The sequence below is a fragment of the Diabrotica virgifera genome, chromosome 2 (genome assembly GCF_917563875.1).
Source record: "Diabrotica virgifera virgifera chromosome 2, PGI_DIABVI_V3a".
Classification (NCBI taxonomy): domain Eukaryota; kingdom Metazoa; phylum Arthropoda; class Insecta; order Coleoptera; family Chrysomelidae; genus Diabrotica; species Diabrotica virgifera.
The window spans coordinates 219,747,163-219,765,611 of record NC_065444.1 but is presented as its reverse complement, the minus strand read 5'-3'; the positions used below and the strand labels follow the sequence as shown (position 1 = coordinate 219,765,611).

Genomic DNA, 18,449 nt, shown 5'->3' with positions numbered 1-18,449 from the left:
CATCCTTGTTTAAGCTCCTTTGTTGATGGAGATGGACCTACCAAGTAAAATCGTCAGGGTGGTAAAAATTATGATGGATAACACAACAAACGAAATAGCATGGAAGGGTCATAAATCAAACAATTTTGAAACAGACACATTATCAACGACACTTTTTAATCTGATACTGGAAGTAATAATCAGAAAAAGAAAAATCAATATCCAGGAAACGATTTTAAAAAATGGCCATCTGCATTCGCAGATGATAGGTATAACCCTATTAACCACAAATAGGAAAAAACTAAAAATATTAATAAACAATATGATAAAAGGAGCAAAAAAATTTGGGCTTCTAATAAATAAGGAAAAGACAAAATACATGATAATGAGAGAAGCGGATAAAGAAAAAGAATACAATTTCACATTGGAGATAGAAGGAGAAAATACATGCATGCTCAAGAGTTTCAGAATTTACTTACCGGGTATAAAATTAGATGAAAGAGGGCAGGTAAAGGCAAGAATATCAAAAGGAAACAAAAAGTATGGAGCATTGCGATCATTAATGGAATCCAAATATGTTCCAAGAAAAACAAAAATTATAATCTACAAAACAGTTATCCGGCCTTCAGCTACATCTGCATGCGAAACACGGGTGCTTAATTGGACGGGATTCTGCAGAAAGGATCCAAACCACACTTTGTTAAAACTGAGATATTAGCCAAAAACTTTACGATAAAATTTAAAATTCTCTATTAAAAATAATCATGGTTTAACATTAAAATCGTCAATAATATGCATTAGATTTGATTTAACACATACTGTTTGATTAAAAAAAACAGTTGTTTTCCAAAAGAATCCACTTTTGTGGCTTGGTTCCCTTCTGAAAAACAACTTAAGTGAATTCAAAGTTAACAAACATTTATTTTTCATTATTGAGGTACATAATCAGGCGTATAATATAAAAAATAATGTTAATATGAAATTACTGGGATTTAATAATTTGTTCGATTTCAAAATCTGGAAGTTCCGTGAATTCAAGAAAACAGTTGTCTTAAAAAAATCCACTTTTGTAGCTTGGTTTCGTTCTGCAAAATAACTTAAGTGAATTTGCATAAAGGAACCAACCCACATGGATCTTTTCTGCAGTACGCTGTCATGCTGCAACGATAATGTTGGTTGGTTCTTTCGCTCATAGAGGACGGTATATATCGTATGTGGCTTGGTTCTTTTCTGCACAAGCATCTACGGGGTATTTTACAACCTATGAGACTCTTAATAGGAAAAATACGTATTTGTGGTTTGGTTCCTTTCTGCAGAATCCCGTCCAATTATGGTTCATAAATCAAATACGAACCTTTTAGAAATATGGGAGGGAAAAGTACAAACAGCAATATATTTTATGAGGAAGATTAAGAAAGATTTTTTAAGGAATAATAAAGAACTTGAAGAACTATATAACGAACCAAAAATAACGAAGGCGACGGCACTCAAAGCCAAGAGAATACGATATATATAGGACACATTGAAAAAATGGGAAGGGAAAGAATGCCGAAATGATACTATCACGAAAGCCAATATAAAAAAACAAGAAAAGGTAGACCAAGAAAGAGATGAAAAGACAGCATATTTATGATGTCTTACAAAAAAGTAATTTGAGAATTGCAAAGAAAAACCTTTAGACAGAAATCAATGGAGGGAAGTGGTTAAGAAATGCATGAAAAGACTATAAGAAACATTGTGTACAGTCGGAAAAATGAAAGAATACCCATGAACGATCATATCAAGCACATATTTTGGATTTGCTGCCTTTTTCTATAAATAACAAACGAGAGAGATAGATTATTAAGTGTTGTCTACTAAGCAAAAACGTTATCCAAGACATACGCAGTTACATATTTATAATTGACAGAGTGAGACGGCGATACAATTGTTCAACGTAGTTATATTAATTTAGTAGAAAATTTAAACTCACACTTGACTATTTCTGTACTTCTAATGTCATTCTTAGAAAAACATTCAACATCAGTAGAGATAATGATTGTATAAACTACTATTCGAGTAATCGTGCTGGTCAACTATCTGACAGATTCAATTTCTGTCACTTTGCCAGTGAAACTGGGTTAGGTTCGGTAGAGTTTATAAATTTTAATAATCAGTCGTATTTACTTGAATAAACTCAGTTCTTTTAAAAGCTATTTTGATATTATATTGTATTTTTGGTTTGGTAGGTATTTATTTAATTAATATAAGTCAATAAAATTTGTAAGTAATCATCTGTCAATATGGTTAACTTCTGTCTATGAGTTTGCCAAACGTGTACAAATTACTCTGAATTTTCAATCATAGTGTATAAAATTACAGATTAGTATATTTTTACGAATGTACATTAATTTGCAGATAATGTCTGGAAAATGATCTGGATACCAAAATGATCTGAATTCATTAAGTTTACTTTCATTTAAGTCACTTAATGCAGCCGACATAAACGACATTTTTTAAATTCCTGTTACTATTTACGTCCGGCAACTTTAACATGGAGAAATTCATAATAATGTACTATATTTGCTTACTCATTATTTTTGTATTATTAAGCTATATCAAATAATTAATTACGGTAGTAAAAGTAACATTTATTACCAATAAATATATAGGTATTATCAGAAAAAGAATCACATCACAAACATTTTTTGACACATTTACGTAGCGAAAAATCGTACGGTGGGGTAGTAGTCACATCCGTTTTCTTACAGTATCACACAGTATTAACTTAGTTTAGACGTTGTTTTGACTATGGTTTGTTTTTAAACTAAGAGGAGTAAACTAAAAAGACAGATTCATACCCAAGAAAGTCACTAGAAATATCACCAAATACATCTTCTTTTTTGGTTGATCATATTGGCATTTGACGGTAATCCATAAATATTACATATATTATACTAATACGTCGCTAAAGAGTTCTAAAAACAACTGTTTTTTTTTATATAAAACAAGATATTAAAAATCTAAAAATTAAAGGAATAACTCAGAAAATACAAACAATCGCTGATATAACTTAATTAACCTATGAAATACCAAGTGACAAAATGTTATAAATGTCATTAGTGTCAAAATTTGATAACAGTGGAGTAAACTTGCCTGAGGTTGGACCAATTACAAACAAGCTTTACGGCGCGGGAAATTTGAATTACTCCTCTTGGATTAAAAACAGACTATAGAAATTTTTGATTTGATTCGTAGCGATGACGCATGGGTATTCTTTCATTTTTCCTACTGTATTTAATAGGTTTGTTGTAGCATCCGTTTCAAACGGTTTGAAACCATCAGCAAATAGTGGACCAGCGCGAGTAGAGGGGATAGCACTGGTGACTGTATTATGTTCTCTCACTGACAGTTTCTCACTAGTTTGACTGTTTGCTAGAACAAACCTATAATGAATAAATGTAAATAGTAATTGTAATGAAAAAATAAACTTTTCAGCACTAGGTCTTCAAGGCCTATTGAGCTTTATAAATAAATACATATTTATAAATATGGAATCATTCAGTAGACATAAAGGTCCCTAGTTTTCTTTTAATATATGTTGCAATGTGTAAATTTTTCAGGAAACGTAAAAATCTTTCCATTAATAGTTGGGTATCTTGAGGTAATACTATATCTTATATACAGTCGGAAAAATGAAAGAATACCCATGAACGAACATATAAAACACGCTGTATTTTCCTGTCATCGTGTCACAAAGAAAATTGCCCAGCGCAAGTACAGACAATTATTACATGTACTTGCGCTGGCCAATTTTTTGTGTGACACGGTGACAGGAAAATACAGCCTGTTTTATATGTTCGTTCATGGGTATTCTTTCATTTTTCCTACTGTAAGTATTATGGGTTATAAATACATGTTTCTGAAAGACAAAAAAAGTCCAAATGTTACTTAGTTTTAGCTTTTTGATATTGCTTTTAATTTTGTGGACTTATGTTGTTTTCGAAATTAACGATAATTTTTAATGATTTTTCTTTAATTTCAGCAAGAAACAGTCAAAATACATAAAAATTTAGATAAAGTATGGACCTATATATAGGGTGTCCCAAAAGTAGCGGAACGGTCGAATATTTCCCGAAATAAACATCGCATCGAAAAACTAAAAAACACGTATTCAATAATTTTCAAAAATATATCGAATGACAGCAAACACGACCCCCCAATCCACCCCCTGGAGATGGGGCTTTAAAATCTTAAATGGAAACCCCCAGCTTTTATTGGAGGTTTGGATTGCTTACATAAAAGTAAGCAATTTCTATTCAAGATATTTTTTCGAATTGTGGATAGATGGCGCTATAATCGGAAAAAACGATTTATCGTGATAAGGTAGGTATATTATAGAAACGGTCTAATATCTTGAGAAATACACTTCGAAATGAAAAACCAAAAAACACGTGTTTAATATTTTTCAAAAACCTATCGAACGACACCAAACACGACCCACCACTCCCGCCCTGGAGGTGGGGTGGGGGGTAACTCTAAAATCTTAAATAGGAACCGGCATTTTTTATTGCAGTTTTGGATTCCACATGAAAGAATAAGTAACATTTAATCAAAACATTTTTTAGAATTGTTGATAGATGACGCTAATAAATCGTATTTTTCCGATTATAGCGCCATCTATCAACAATTCTAAAAAATATTTCGGACAAATGTTACTTACTTTTTTATGGGGAATCCAAATCTGCAATAAAAAATGGGAGTACCTATTTAATATTTTTAAGTTACCCCCACCCCACCTCCAGGGGAGGGGTGGAGGATCAGTCAGGTTTGATTTATTCGTTAGTTTTTTTGAAAAATATTAAACAAATATTTTTTGGTTTGTCATTTCGAAGTGTATTTCTCGAGATATTAGACCATTTCTATAATTTACCAATGGTATCAGGACAAATCGTTTTTTTCGATTATAGCGCCATCTGTTCACAATTCGAAAAAATATCTCGAATAAAAGTTGCTTACTTTTACGTAGGGAATGCAAATCTGCAATAAAAAACTGGGGGTTTCCATAAGATTTTAAAGTTACCCCCCCCCCCCCCCCCACCTGTAGGAGTGGAGTGGGGGGTCGTGTTTGATGTCATTCAATAGATTTTTGAAAATTATTGAAAACGTATTTTTCAGTTTTTCGATTCGATGTTTATTTCGCGAAATATTCGACCGTTCCACTACTTTTGGGACACTCTGTATACAGTGAGCACGTAAAGGTTGGAATAAATTCATTTTCTCGAGAATGGAAGACTTTGGAAAAAAATCCTGAAACAGGTCAATTTTTATTTTTAAATTACGACTTTTTGACATATATATTATACTAGTGACGTCATCCATCTGGGCGTGATGACGTCATCGATGATTTATTTAAATAAAAATAGGGATCGTGTGATAGCTCATTTGAAAGGTAATTCAATTCTCTATTCAGTAATATAAATATTAACATAATTATTTATACAGGGCGTCCAAAAAAAAAATTTTGAATTAAATTTATTAACATAAAAAGAAGAATGTGTGTAATTTATTTAATTCAAAATTCATTTTCCTGCTATCAGAACACAGGAAAAAATGTTTATTTGGCAGATAAATATTGTTTTTTGCTTAAATTCAATATTAAAGCAGCCACCCACCAGCCTCGTGACAGTTTAAACATTTAATTTAAGCGAAATGCCATGATTATTTTTCAAATAAACATTTTTTTCTGTTTTCTGAGAGCAGTAAAATGTATTTTGAATTAAATAAATTACATACATTCTTCTTTTTGTCAATAAATTTAATCATTTTTTGGACACCCTGTATAAATAATTATGTTATTGTTTATATTACTGAATAGAGAATTGAATTACCTTTCAAATGAGCTATCACACGACCCCTACTCTCATTTAAAAAAAATCATCGATGACGTCCTCACGCGCAGATGGGTGACGTCACTGGTATGATATATATGCCAAAAAGTCCTAATTTAAAAATAAAAATTGACCTGTTTTGGCATTTTTTTCCAAAATTGTCCATTCTCGAGAAAATGAATTTATTCCAACCTTTACGTGCTCACTGTATATACAAGACAAAGACTAAATGTTATTTAGTTTTTTTGATATTAAATTTTTAATTTTATGGACTTACGTTGTTTTCGAAATGAACCATAATTTTTAATGTGTGTACTAAAACTTTCTTTATTTTCAACAAGAAACAGTCAAAATACGCAAGTAAAGGACATGTGTTGTTTTCGAACTGACCGAAAAACGTACTGACCTACCATACAATATAAACAGTAACTGGCGTTGTTTTCGCGCGGAATTGTTGATTTAAATCTTAAAAACATCATGGCGTCGAAAAGTAATTTTACCCAAAATATGGATTTATATTGCTTTCGAAATGACCCATTCAATTATAGTAACAAGATACTGCATTACAGTCGGAAAAATGAAAGAATACCTAAGGACGAACACATCGATCACATATTTTGTATTTGCTGATTTTTTTCCATAAATAACAAACGAGAGAGATAGATTATTAATAATCTGAATAATATGTGATTGATGTGATTGTTCATGGGCATTCTTTCATTTTTCGGACTGTATGTCTACTCAAACAATTGATAAATTAAAGCAATATTCAAATATAAGATTAGTAATCCTCTAATATTCTTATAACAAAAAATCTTACTTGTATGGTGTTATTGGCAATGTAGTTTTTTCTTTCGCTATATACTTTTCAAATCCTAAAAATTTCTTCTTCACTAAATTGGGATTTAGTTCATGTTCTTGTGCTATTTTTAATGACTCCGGTGAGAGATTTGATGAAGTTTCTTGACATTTTAAGACAAACGGATTCATTTTCGTTTCATATGTTGATATTATATTGTCCATAACTTCTAATATATACTTATTAAGCTTTATTTCTGGTATACTACTCTTTGTTAATTGTTTTACCTCTTCTTTATCGTAAATTATTGGAGATCCAGCAGTCGTAATTTTATTATTTGCTCTTAACCATGTTAAAGCTGCTAGTGCTGCTTTGTCAGCAGCTACTTTTTTTCTGTGGTCTTTAGCTGTAAGAAAAGTAAATGTAAAAAATACTAAATAATACTACTTGCAATATGTTAGGATTTCAATTAAGGACAAAAATATGACAACTCATATTGAGCTCATACTAAAAGTTCTTTGATAAAAAACAAAAATAAGGTTTGGAAGTAACAATAATCATCCAAATCCAACCAAAAAAGGAAGAAAGTTAAATAATTTTTATGCAGTTCTAAATAATTAAGTACATATTAATTAGTTTTTTTGAAAACCAGTTAACATAAGAAGTCAGCCAATTATCTGTAGTTTACTTGTTTCATATAACCCATTAAAAAGTTTGGTAAGCACATGTATATGGTCTTTGTTTGACCATTTCAATAGATCAACAGGCATCTCGTCCTGAGCCTTTCCGTTTTTCATATTTTTTAGCGAATATACTTAGTACCTCTTCATTTATTATCATTAGTATGCTGTCTGGTTTTTCTGATACTGATGGCCTGAGTCTTTCATCTTGAAAGAGGCTTTCTCTAATCTTCTTATGTATGGTAAATGAGTCTTCCTTTTGTATTTCTCTGTGTATCTTGGCATATCTTGTTTTTAGTCCAGGGTAATAAGGTTTTTTCCATGACACTTGAACAGCCAGGGTACTGAAGCGTTTTTTCGACAGGTAATACCTATAAGAGCAAATTGTAACTATTTCCTGCGTAAGATCTGCGGCCATTTTTATTTATAAACAATTAAGTGTCAAAAAATGGCATTTTTCACTTTTTTTTCAAATCAATGGAAAACAGGGAAACTTATGGTTTTTCTAGTACAAATATCTTCGAGATTATGGAAAAAGCTTTAAAATTACGTATTACAAAGTTTGATATACTCATTTATTGTTAATATAATTGCGAAAAAAGGTCGGAATTGCAAAAAAAAATATTTTCGCAATAACTGTTGTAAAAATTAGTGTACAGCTTTGAAATTTTTGTCAAATAAGGGTTCTTTGGTGCTTAATATGTGATAAAAATTTCAAAGGAATTCATTCAATTGTTTAAATTTTATTCAAATTGTTTATCCCAGAGAGCATTTTTTTTGCAGTAACATTTGTCAGAAAAAAATGACGTTAGAACCATTCCACAGGTGTCAAATGAAAGAGCATGAGCTATATTGTCAACTTGGTTTAAAAAAAGTGAACAAAAAATGCATTAATTAGTAATAAATAATTATGCAAAAGTATCGTAAATCTTTCCTTATAAACTTTTTATTTTGTTATATAAGAAATTATATATACAGTTGAGTTCGCGAATCTTTACCCGTGCGTCATCATTTAAAGCATACGAAATAAGTCGATGATAAGTCGAAAATTGAAATTTACCCAACGCAACAGCAAGTGACAGTGACTTGCTGTTGCGTTTAGTAAATTTCAATTTCCGACTTATCATCGACTTATTTCGTATGCTTTAAATGATGACGCACGGGTAAAGATTCCCGGACTCAACTGTATTTATTACAATTTTTTATCAATTATGATATAAATAACATTACTTGGTAGTTGTACACTTAAAACAGGGTAAAAAAGTTAATTTCTTTGGAAAAAGTTATTCAAAAAGTTTATAAAGAAAAATTTACGATACTTTTGCATAATTATTTATTACTAATAAATGCATTTTTTATTCACTTTTTTAAACCATGTTGAAAATGTAGCTCATGCTCTTTCATTTGACACCTGTGGAATGGTTCTTACGTCATTTTTTTTTCTGACTTACTTTATTGCAAAAAAGTGCTCTCTGGAATAAACAATTTGAATAAAATTTAAACAATTGAATGAATCCCTTTGAAATTCTTATCACATATTATGCACCAATGAACCCTCATTTAACAAAAATTTCAAAGCTGTACACTAATTTTTAATACAGTTATTGGGACAATAATTTTTTTTTGCAATTCCGACCTTTTTTCGCAATTAAATTAACAATAAATGAGTATATCAAACTTTGTAATACGTCATTTTAAAGATTTTTCCATAATCTCGAAGATATTTGTACTAAAAAAATCATAAGTTTCACTGTTTTCCGTTGATTTGAAAAAAAAGGGGAAAGTGTCATTGTTTGAGACTTATTGTTTATAAATAAAAATGGCCGCCAGATCCTACGCAGGAAATAGTTACAATTTGTTTCTATAGGTATTACTTGTCGAAAAAACGCTTCAGTACCCTGGCTGCTGAAATGTCACGAACAGGGTATATTTTTGTCTTATTACCCTGGCCTATTTGTCTATAGTTTTAATAATCCTTCAGCTCTCCCTCAATTTAAACATTTGAACTGTCAGCCAATCTTTTTTCTTTTTCTGGCACTTTTAATTCATCTTTACTTATTCATAATTTAGGGTTTTTTTAAGTTCCTTCATTGGATGTTCGCATCGTGACCTTTTGTTATCAACTTTAGCTGGCATTAGTTTTTCATTTATCCTTTTGTCAATGTTAAATTTTGTTTCTCTGATTCTCATTATGGAGCAACGTTGTGTCTATTTTGGTTATATGTAGAGATTGTTTTAAATTTAATCTGAATGCAGCAACTTCTGAATTTAACAAAATTTATGTATCTACTTCTATCATGATATTGCACATCCTATTCAAACCAATATGTCATAATTAGAAATTAAAGTTCAGGGTCTGGTAAAAACAGTATCATTTAACTTGTGACAAGAATGCGCGCTAGATTTCGGTGAAAAACGTATTAAAAAATTATTAATTCAAAAACTGACCATATAAAACAAATATGTGTTTTAACATTTTTTGGGGAAAAAAGGTGTCATAAATCAAATATTTGGAGAAAAACTATATTATTTTGAATCACAAGATTCATCACTCTCCCCTCTATTGTATAATCTCTATTACGGTGACATATGCTACAATAGACTAACCAATACCAATTTGTTATAATTTTTTGATGACACGGCAGTAATCTAATATAGCAAAAATTTAATGAAGACAATTACCTTATTACAAAGGCAGGTGGATAACACAATATCTTGGGCAAATAAATGGAGATTAACAATAAATACCTCTACAACAAAACTAATAATATTTACCCATAGAATCCAAGATCACTCTCCAACTATAAACATATGTGACAATATTATTAAACCCTCCAAAAATGTCAAGTATTTGGGAATAGAACTAGACAACAAATTGAAGTTCAACCACTATACAGCAGTTATAAAAAGAAAAATTATAACTAGACCAAAACACTTCAGAAGCTTAACATACAAGAATGAGGGAATTATGATTGACAAACTAAGTTCTCAATCCAGTAGTACAGAAAACGACAATAAATATCGGTCTCATACCACTAGATTGACAACAGATGGAAACTCTCTGGTTACTACCTCCGGGACTTTCAAAAATTATAAGCCATACGGGTGCCGAGACAAACATTAAGATGAGGGAATTTTAAATAATTTATGTCCCATCTGCTCAGCATGGTAAAGTTCCAATGAGAAAGTTTCCTATGTATTACACAAAAGAGTAAATGAATTAAAAATGTATAAACATTTTCAATTTCTTTGCAACCTGAAAATGCAGCAGCATTATACTCTAGTTAAATCGGAGAGTGCAGGAAGAGTCTATACCGGTTTCGGAGCTTTTTTGCCCCATCATCAGTAGTCCCATATCCTCTTCTCTCCGATTCAACCAGGTCCCTCAATCTGCGCCTTCCCAGATTGCAAAGAAAGAAATGTCACGGATATCGTAGCAACATCTGCTAAGAAACAAACTAAGTTCTCAATCCAGTAGTACGGAAAACGACAATAAATATCGTTCTCATACCACTAGACTCACAACAGATGAAAACTCTCTGGTTACTACCTCTGCGACTTTCAAAAATTATAATCCATACGGGTACCGAGACGAACATTAAGATGGGGTAATTTTAAATAATTCACGTCCCATCTGCTCAGCGTGGTAAAGTTCCAACGAGAAGGTTTCCTAAGTACTCCACAAAAGAGTAAATGAATTAAAAATTAAAAATGTATTAAAAATATTTACACATTTTAATCCACTTGCTCCTTTGTTGAGTACCTACTTAGGACACCTTCTTGTTGGAACTTTACCACGCTGAGCAGATGGGACGTGAATTATTTAAAATTATCTTACTTTTCTCTTATTTTCTTAATTCTCTTACTTTTAATTCTCCATTAATTCTCTTATTTTACTATTAATTCTCTTATTTTCTTAATTCTCTTACTGTAGCATTTATATATAAATTAATACGAGGAGGCATTGATGCTAGTGCTCTTTTGGAAAAGGTTTACTTCCGTACTCCCTGTAGAGACACCAGATCCCAAGACTTATTTTATTTAGAATTTCATAATCGAACTTATACTGTAAATAAACCCTTACAGAGAATGTGTAGAAATGCAAACAAATTTAATAGTAATGATTTTTTTCATTTATCACTAAGTACTATTAAGAATGAGATCGAAAATACCTTTTTATGTAATCACATTGTGCTTTAATAGTTTAGTTAAATTTAAGTTGATTTGTAAAAATGGCAAGTCCATAAATAAACATTACATTACATTGCATTTAAATAATTCACGTCCCATCTGCTCAGCGTGGTAAAGTGCCAACGAGGTTTCCTAAGTACTCCACAAAAGAGTAAATGAATTAAAAATTAAACATGTTTATACATTTTTAATTCATTTACTCTTTTGTGGAGTACTTAGTAAACCGTTGGGACTTTACCACGCTGAGCAGATGGGACGTGAATTATTTAAAATTCTCTCATCTTAATGTTCGTCTCGGCACCCGTATGGCTTATAACTTTTGAAAGTCGCAGAGGTAGTAACCAGAGAGTTTCCATCTGTTGTCAATCTAGTGGTATGAGAACGATATTTATTTTCGTTTTCTGTACTACTGGATTGAGAACTTAGTTTGTTTCTTAGCAGATGTCACTACGATATCCGTGACATTTCTTTCTTTGCAATCTGGGAAGGTGCAGATCGAGGTACCTGGTCGAATCGGAGAGAAGAGGATATGATACTAATGATGATGGGGCAAAAAAGCTCAGAAACTGGTATAGACTCTTCCTGCACTCTCCGATTCAACTAGAGTATAATGCTGCTGCATTTTCAGGTTGCAAAGAAATTGAAAATGTTTATACATTTTTAATTATGATTGAAACCGTGGCCAATATTTATAAAATGATTTGCAGACCCATAGTGCTGTATTGTTCTACAATTTTGAAGGTCCTGCCAAATGCACAATGGGTCAATTGTGGCCTAAGTGCTGTGGGACTTGACTCACCCTCCCTACTCTACAGATACAGGTCCTGCCAAAAATAATTATAAAAGTGAGTGAAACAGCTAACCTTCGACGAATCACTTGAATGCGTTAATCCTGAAAATCTACTTCATAATCCATCAAACAGAATGACGTACGATAAAACTGGAATATAACTTATTAATGAGAGACTCAATAAGTTGTTTAAATATTACTCTATTAATGACAGAAACAAAGATTTGATTGAGCCCCACATTATGAAGATACCAAAGGACAGTAATATTAGATATCCAGGGAAAACTAATTCTATTTGATGAAATCTGCTACATATCAATGCAATAAACAACTCTGTTTTAATCTTTTTCTGTTATTTGTAACTTAATTGTCTGATAATATTGTAATTACCACCACATACAGATACTTTTTTTTTTAATATTGTATTGTATTTAATCTTAACAAAAAATATTTAGTGTATATACAGGGTGAGTCACCTCTAACGGGACGGAAGATTACAGCGAAATGGTAAAAGATTTGAAAAAAATTTTAAATTATAGTTTGTAAGTTGATAAAATCTACATTTTAAAATTATTTTGAAATATACAGGGTGTTCCAATAAATGGCGGCGTATTAAAGTTATATTTTTTCTTATGGAATACCCTTTATTTTATTGCATTTTTTAAATGTCCGCAAAAAATAAGGTATAGTTTCATAAGGCTTCCCTATACCTATGTACAGAGTGTTCTGAGTTATGGTGACTTTTCTTAAAATGTAAAGTTTTAAAAGAAGGCTTATTGTCAAGTTATTTAAGAAATTATGAAAAAAATACTTTTACATCTAAATAGTTGGATATTGGTTGAATGTATTCCATGATTAATTATTACACAATTATTTACAGGGTGTTCAACATTTACAGTTTTATTATTGGACTATTCAATGTGTCATATGATGCTGATTTTAAATGGAACACCATGTATATTAATACACCATTATACTAAACGGAGTCACCTCTTTCGAATGGTATATGGATGTCCTATATCTAGGTCTAATAGTTATTGCGTAATTTACAATTATTTAAACTCTTAATCTGTAAATCGAGTTTCAAACAAAAGATGTATCTCATTGTATGACATCGTCATTTTATGAAACTACGGTCTGGTAATTATCAAAAATATAAACATCCGTGTATGATATTCAAATTTAATTTGTTCCTAAAAATGAATGATCACGTTATCTACGAAAAAGTAGACATGGTACTTGGCATTGGGGAGTGTTTGCAAAATCTTATCTTAGCTTTTTAAGTTTACGCTCAAAAATATCCTGATAGAAGACACCCAAAAAATGACGTTTTTGAGAGATTTCAATAGATTTCGTGCTACTGGTAATGTTACATACGGAAAGTTAAATAAAAATAAACCAGTTATTTGTGATGTCGTCAAGGAGCTTGATGTCCTGCTTTCTGTTACGGAAAACCCAAATACTAGTAAAGAAAAAATTTCGGCTAAATTGTAAATCAGTCAAACAACTGTTAGAATACTTAAGAGAAACTACTATTATCCATATAAAACTCAACTACACCAGTATTAGACCAAACAGGATTATGATAAATATTTAACTTATCGTTTATGGACTTTATAGAAGATCCTGCCTTTTTAATGTATCGTATACAGACCAATATACCTACTTTTCATAATACATAATTGTCTAGTAAATAGACATAATTTTCATTTCATTATGATACAGTAAACAAACATTTATTTCGTACAGTTTAAAAATCGATAGTGACTATGTATAAATATTAGGTATTTTTAAAATTAATTTACCGTTTAACAAAATTGTAAATTACGTAAAAACTATGACTACTAGTTATAGAACATCCCTATATAGGTACCATTCGAAAGAGGAACCTGTGCTTAGTACAATAATTTATTAATATACATGGTGTTTTATTTAAAATAAGCATCATATGACACATTGAATATTCCAATAATGAAACTGTAAAATTTGAACACCCTGTAAATAAATGTGTAATAATCAATCATGGAATACATTAATTATAAAATAAAAACCAGACCGTACTGTAATAAGGTGACAATGTCATACAATGACATTAATTAACTACATCTTTTGTTTTAAAATCGATTTACAGATTAAGAATTTAAATAATTGTAAATTACGCAAAAACTATGAGACCTAGGTATAGGACATCCATATACCATTCGAAAGAGGTACACTTTTTAAGTATAATTATTTATTAATATACATGGTGTTCCATTTAAAATAAGAATCATATGACACATTGAATATTCCAATAATGAAACTGTAAATTTTGAACACCCTGTAAATAAATGTGTAATAATTAATCATGAAATACATTCAACCAATATCCAAATATTTAAATGTAAAAGTAATTTTTTTATAATTTCTTAAATAACTTGAGAATAAGCCTTCTGTTAAAACTTTACATTTTAAGAAAGGTCAATATAACTCAGAACACTCCGTACATAGGTATAGGGAAGCCTAATGAAAATATACGTTATTTTTTGAGGACAATTAAAAAATGCAATAAAATATAGGGTGTTCCATAAGAAAAAATATAACTTTGATACGCCACCATTTATTGGGACACTGTATATTTCAAAATAATTTTAAAATGTAGATTTTATCAATTTACAATCTACTAATTTAAAATTTTTTTCAAATCTTTTACCATTTCGCTGTAATCTTCCGTCCCGTTAGTGGTGACTCACCCTGTATATATGTATATGTATATACAAGAATAAAAAACCGCCAAATGCCGTAAAAATGAGTGGCGCATACAATATTCCAGCTACAAAAGATCTGATATGAATATTACGTGGCGCGAAAATGTATTTTCATTTTGATGCAAAATAAAATTTTAGTTTTATTTTAAAAGATTTTTCCATAATATTTGCTAAATTTGAAGTAAACGCGCCACAAAAGAGTGACTTTGATACAATTTGAATTTTGAAACTCTTTTGTGGCGCGTTTACTTCAAATTTAGCAAATATTATGGAAAAATCTTTTAAAATAAAACTAAAATTTAATTTTGCATCAAAATGAAAATACATTTTCGCGCCACGTAATATTCATATCAGATCTTTTGTAGCTGGAATATTGTATGCGCCACTCATTTTTACGGCGTTTAGCGGTTTTTTATTCTTGTATCAAGAGTTTTTCAAAGTTTTTTTTATAAATTAAATGTATGAAGTTGAATGCAATTTTTCTCGATTACACGTTAAGCTTTATAAATGGTCGCCTTTGTCGCATTATCTCCCAAATGATCTAGTGTCCATCGAATGTACACTAGATTTTATTCTATTCGAAATAGATTGAAAAAAATTATTGGAATGGCCGGTTAATGAACTCAGATTGCCCGTTGCCAGATCAAATTTAGCGTCGTAACCACTATAACTACATAAACCATTTCGGGAATAATCGTTAATTTTATTATACTTTTGTAGCTTAATAACTTCTAAACGGCTTAACCGATTTTGATGACTAAACACGAGTTTGAAACGTATTGACAAGTAGTATCTGATGCATCTAAGGTCAAGTACGATAACTGAAGCTATGACAGGAATTATTGAGCTTGAAAAACCGTTTTTCCCATAGGAAATAGATTTCATCATACTTATGAAGCCTATAACTTAAAAATTCGAATTTTCCCGGATATGAGGTATACACCGTCAGATTCGTCTAGAGTCCTTCTACAAACGCTCAGTTATTGGCGCAATTCGTAGGTTGAAATTTTGAGTAATAGTCGAAAAACCAAAATTTTAAAAGTTTAGTTTTTCAGTTTTTCGGCGATACTGAGCCATGTGTATGTCTGATCCTGACGGCTTAGACACCATTTGAAAGCATAACTCAACACTATTGATTTGGTGTATTTGCGGTTCTCCTGTCTCTTCTTCAACCGAAGATATATACCTCCAAAAAATATGCCGTTTTGTACCTACCAAGTCCTATGGCTTATGGGTGGTCAAAAGTCACAAACTACACCGGATCTGAATCGGCCCTGATCCCCTCTTCAAACACAGAAAAAAAATTCAGACCGGTTTAACTTTTCCGGCCACATCACATACATACATATCCACAAACAGTTTTCCTTTTTTAAATAGAAATTGAGTCATATTTCTGAGGTCGGTAACTTTTGAATGGTACATATAACCGATTTTCAAAATTAGACATGCGTTGGAAAGGTAATGATCAGTAATATTAGAAGCTGCAAAGGTCGGACATATAAATTTTCGAAGTTTTTGGGAGTTTTGGGGACGAGAACGAAAAACAGGCCCTAAATAGGAAGGGCCATAAAATCCACACCCTTGGACTAAAATGGATGGTTGATATATGAATGGGTGAGTCTTTTCCTGAACTTTAAGATGGGAGTTGGCACAATTTTCAATTCCGTCAGATTTGTGGGTGTGCGCCACTGGCGAGAACTGCCGTTCTCTGGTAATTAATTGTGTAAATTGGCTGAAAGACTTCGGTCGATGACCTTTTGGGTCCTAGTATTAATAAAGTATAATTCTCTCTCTATTTTGAATCAAAATGGCGTTTTTTTATTGTTATTTTCTTTATTCTAGCCCATTTGTAACAGGTACATTATTTATACGAACATTAAATGTATACTGATTAAAATAAAGAATATATTAGGAAACAACACTAATATTTGGTTTTCACTTTTCTATAAAATTTTAATATTTTGAATTGTTGCGGCTTAGAACGAGATGTGCGATATTAGTCTATTTATTTAGTTTTTTTTATGATTTTACCCTCTTCATCATGAAGTGACTTCCAAGAAGTATATAATATTGTTGGTGAAAGCTTTTACAACATGTTTGTTATTACCATTTCTTTTTCTTGAACAAATTCGACCAACCTTTATCCTCTTTCATTGCGTTCCCTAAGTCCATGTACCCCAATCAAATCTTTGCATTTCACTTTATCTACTTTGGCATTGAAATCACCCATTATAATAATTATTGGATGTTTTTTTAACACTTTTTAATACTATTTCAATATGACCTTATTTTTGATATCCTTGGGGTGTAATGCTAGTTCGCCTCCATGTGGTGCACCCTGGGTAACGCTAAATGAACTAGCAAAATTTGGCGGCAGACGAACGAACACAAAAAAAATCCTACACGATAACGACATTGATCTGGTTGCCATACAAGAGACCCATACTGAAGATAAAGCCCATCTTGATTTAAGGGGAAAGATACCTGGCTACGATTTACTGGGAGCCACTTATGATAAACATTACGGCGTCGCAACCTATATTCGCTGCAATATAGAAAATGGTTTCCTGCTTTCTGCTTCCAATGAAAATAATATACATGAAGTGGTCACCAAAATTGGAGAGATAACCGTAGTTAACATATATACAAACCTCCAGCCACTACATGGAACCCAGAAGTGCTAAAGACTCATCCTCATCCTACTATATACATCGGCGACTTCAACAGCCACCACGAAATGTGGAAGTATACCACGAATGATGAAAATGGGGAGGCACTAGTAGAAGATAATTGCAATTCCGAAACCGGGCAAATCAAATGATAAGCCAGAAAACTACCGCCCCATAGCTCTACTCAGCATGGTATATAAACTATTAGAAAAGCTTCTCCTCAACAAAATTAGTCACAGGATTCTAGAAAACGTCCCCATTGAACAAGCTGGCTTCCGCCCTCATCGAAGCTGTACGGACCAAGTGCTGTCAGTAACAACTTTTATAGAAGCTAGTTTTCAAAAGAAACAAAAGGCAGCAACAGTATTCATAGATCTAACAGCAGCATATGATACTGTTTGGAGACAGGGATTAATATATAAACTGGCCCGTATTATCCCCTGCAGAAAGATAATTAACCTCATTGACAACATGCTGACAAACAGAGCCTTCCAGGTTATAATGGGAAAGGAGACGAGTAGACAAATGAAACTAAACAATGGCCTTCCACACGGTTCTGTCCTTGCCCCCTTACTTTTCAGCCCCTATATTGCTGACATGCCTGAAACCGAATCTCGGAAACGACTGGACCCTTGCAACAAGCCACCGATCTGTAGAAACTGCAGAAATCACTCTCACGAATGACCTATCCATCCTCAGCGAATACCTTAAGAAATGGAGACTA

At 31.7% G+C, this 18,449-nt stretch overlaps 1 protein-coding gene across 1 annotated transcript in view; it reads right to left on the bottom strand.

Annotated features, from left to right (window-relative positions):
- The window catches only part of LOC126880382 (ATP-dependent RNA helicase DHX30-like), an 84,509-nt gene that overhangs the window by 57,821 nt on the left and 8,239 nt on the right, over nt 1-18,449 (bottom strand). The window contains exon 4 of the mRNA XM_050644209.1: nt 6,670-7,054. Within this exon, the coding sequence (XP_050500166.1) occupies nt 6,670-7,054 (385 nt within the window). The remainder of the gene's footprint in view (nt 1-6,669; nt 7,055-18,449) is intronic.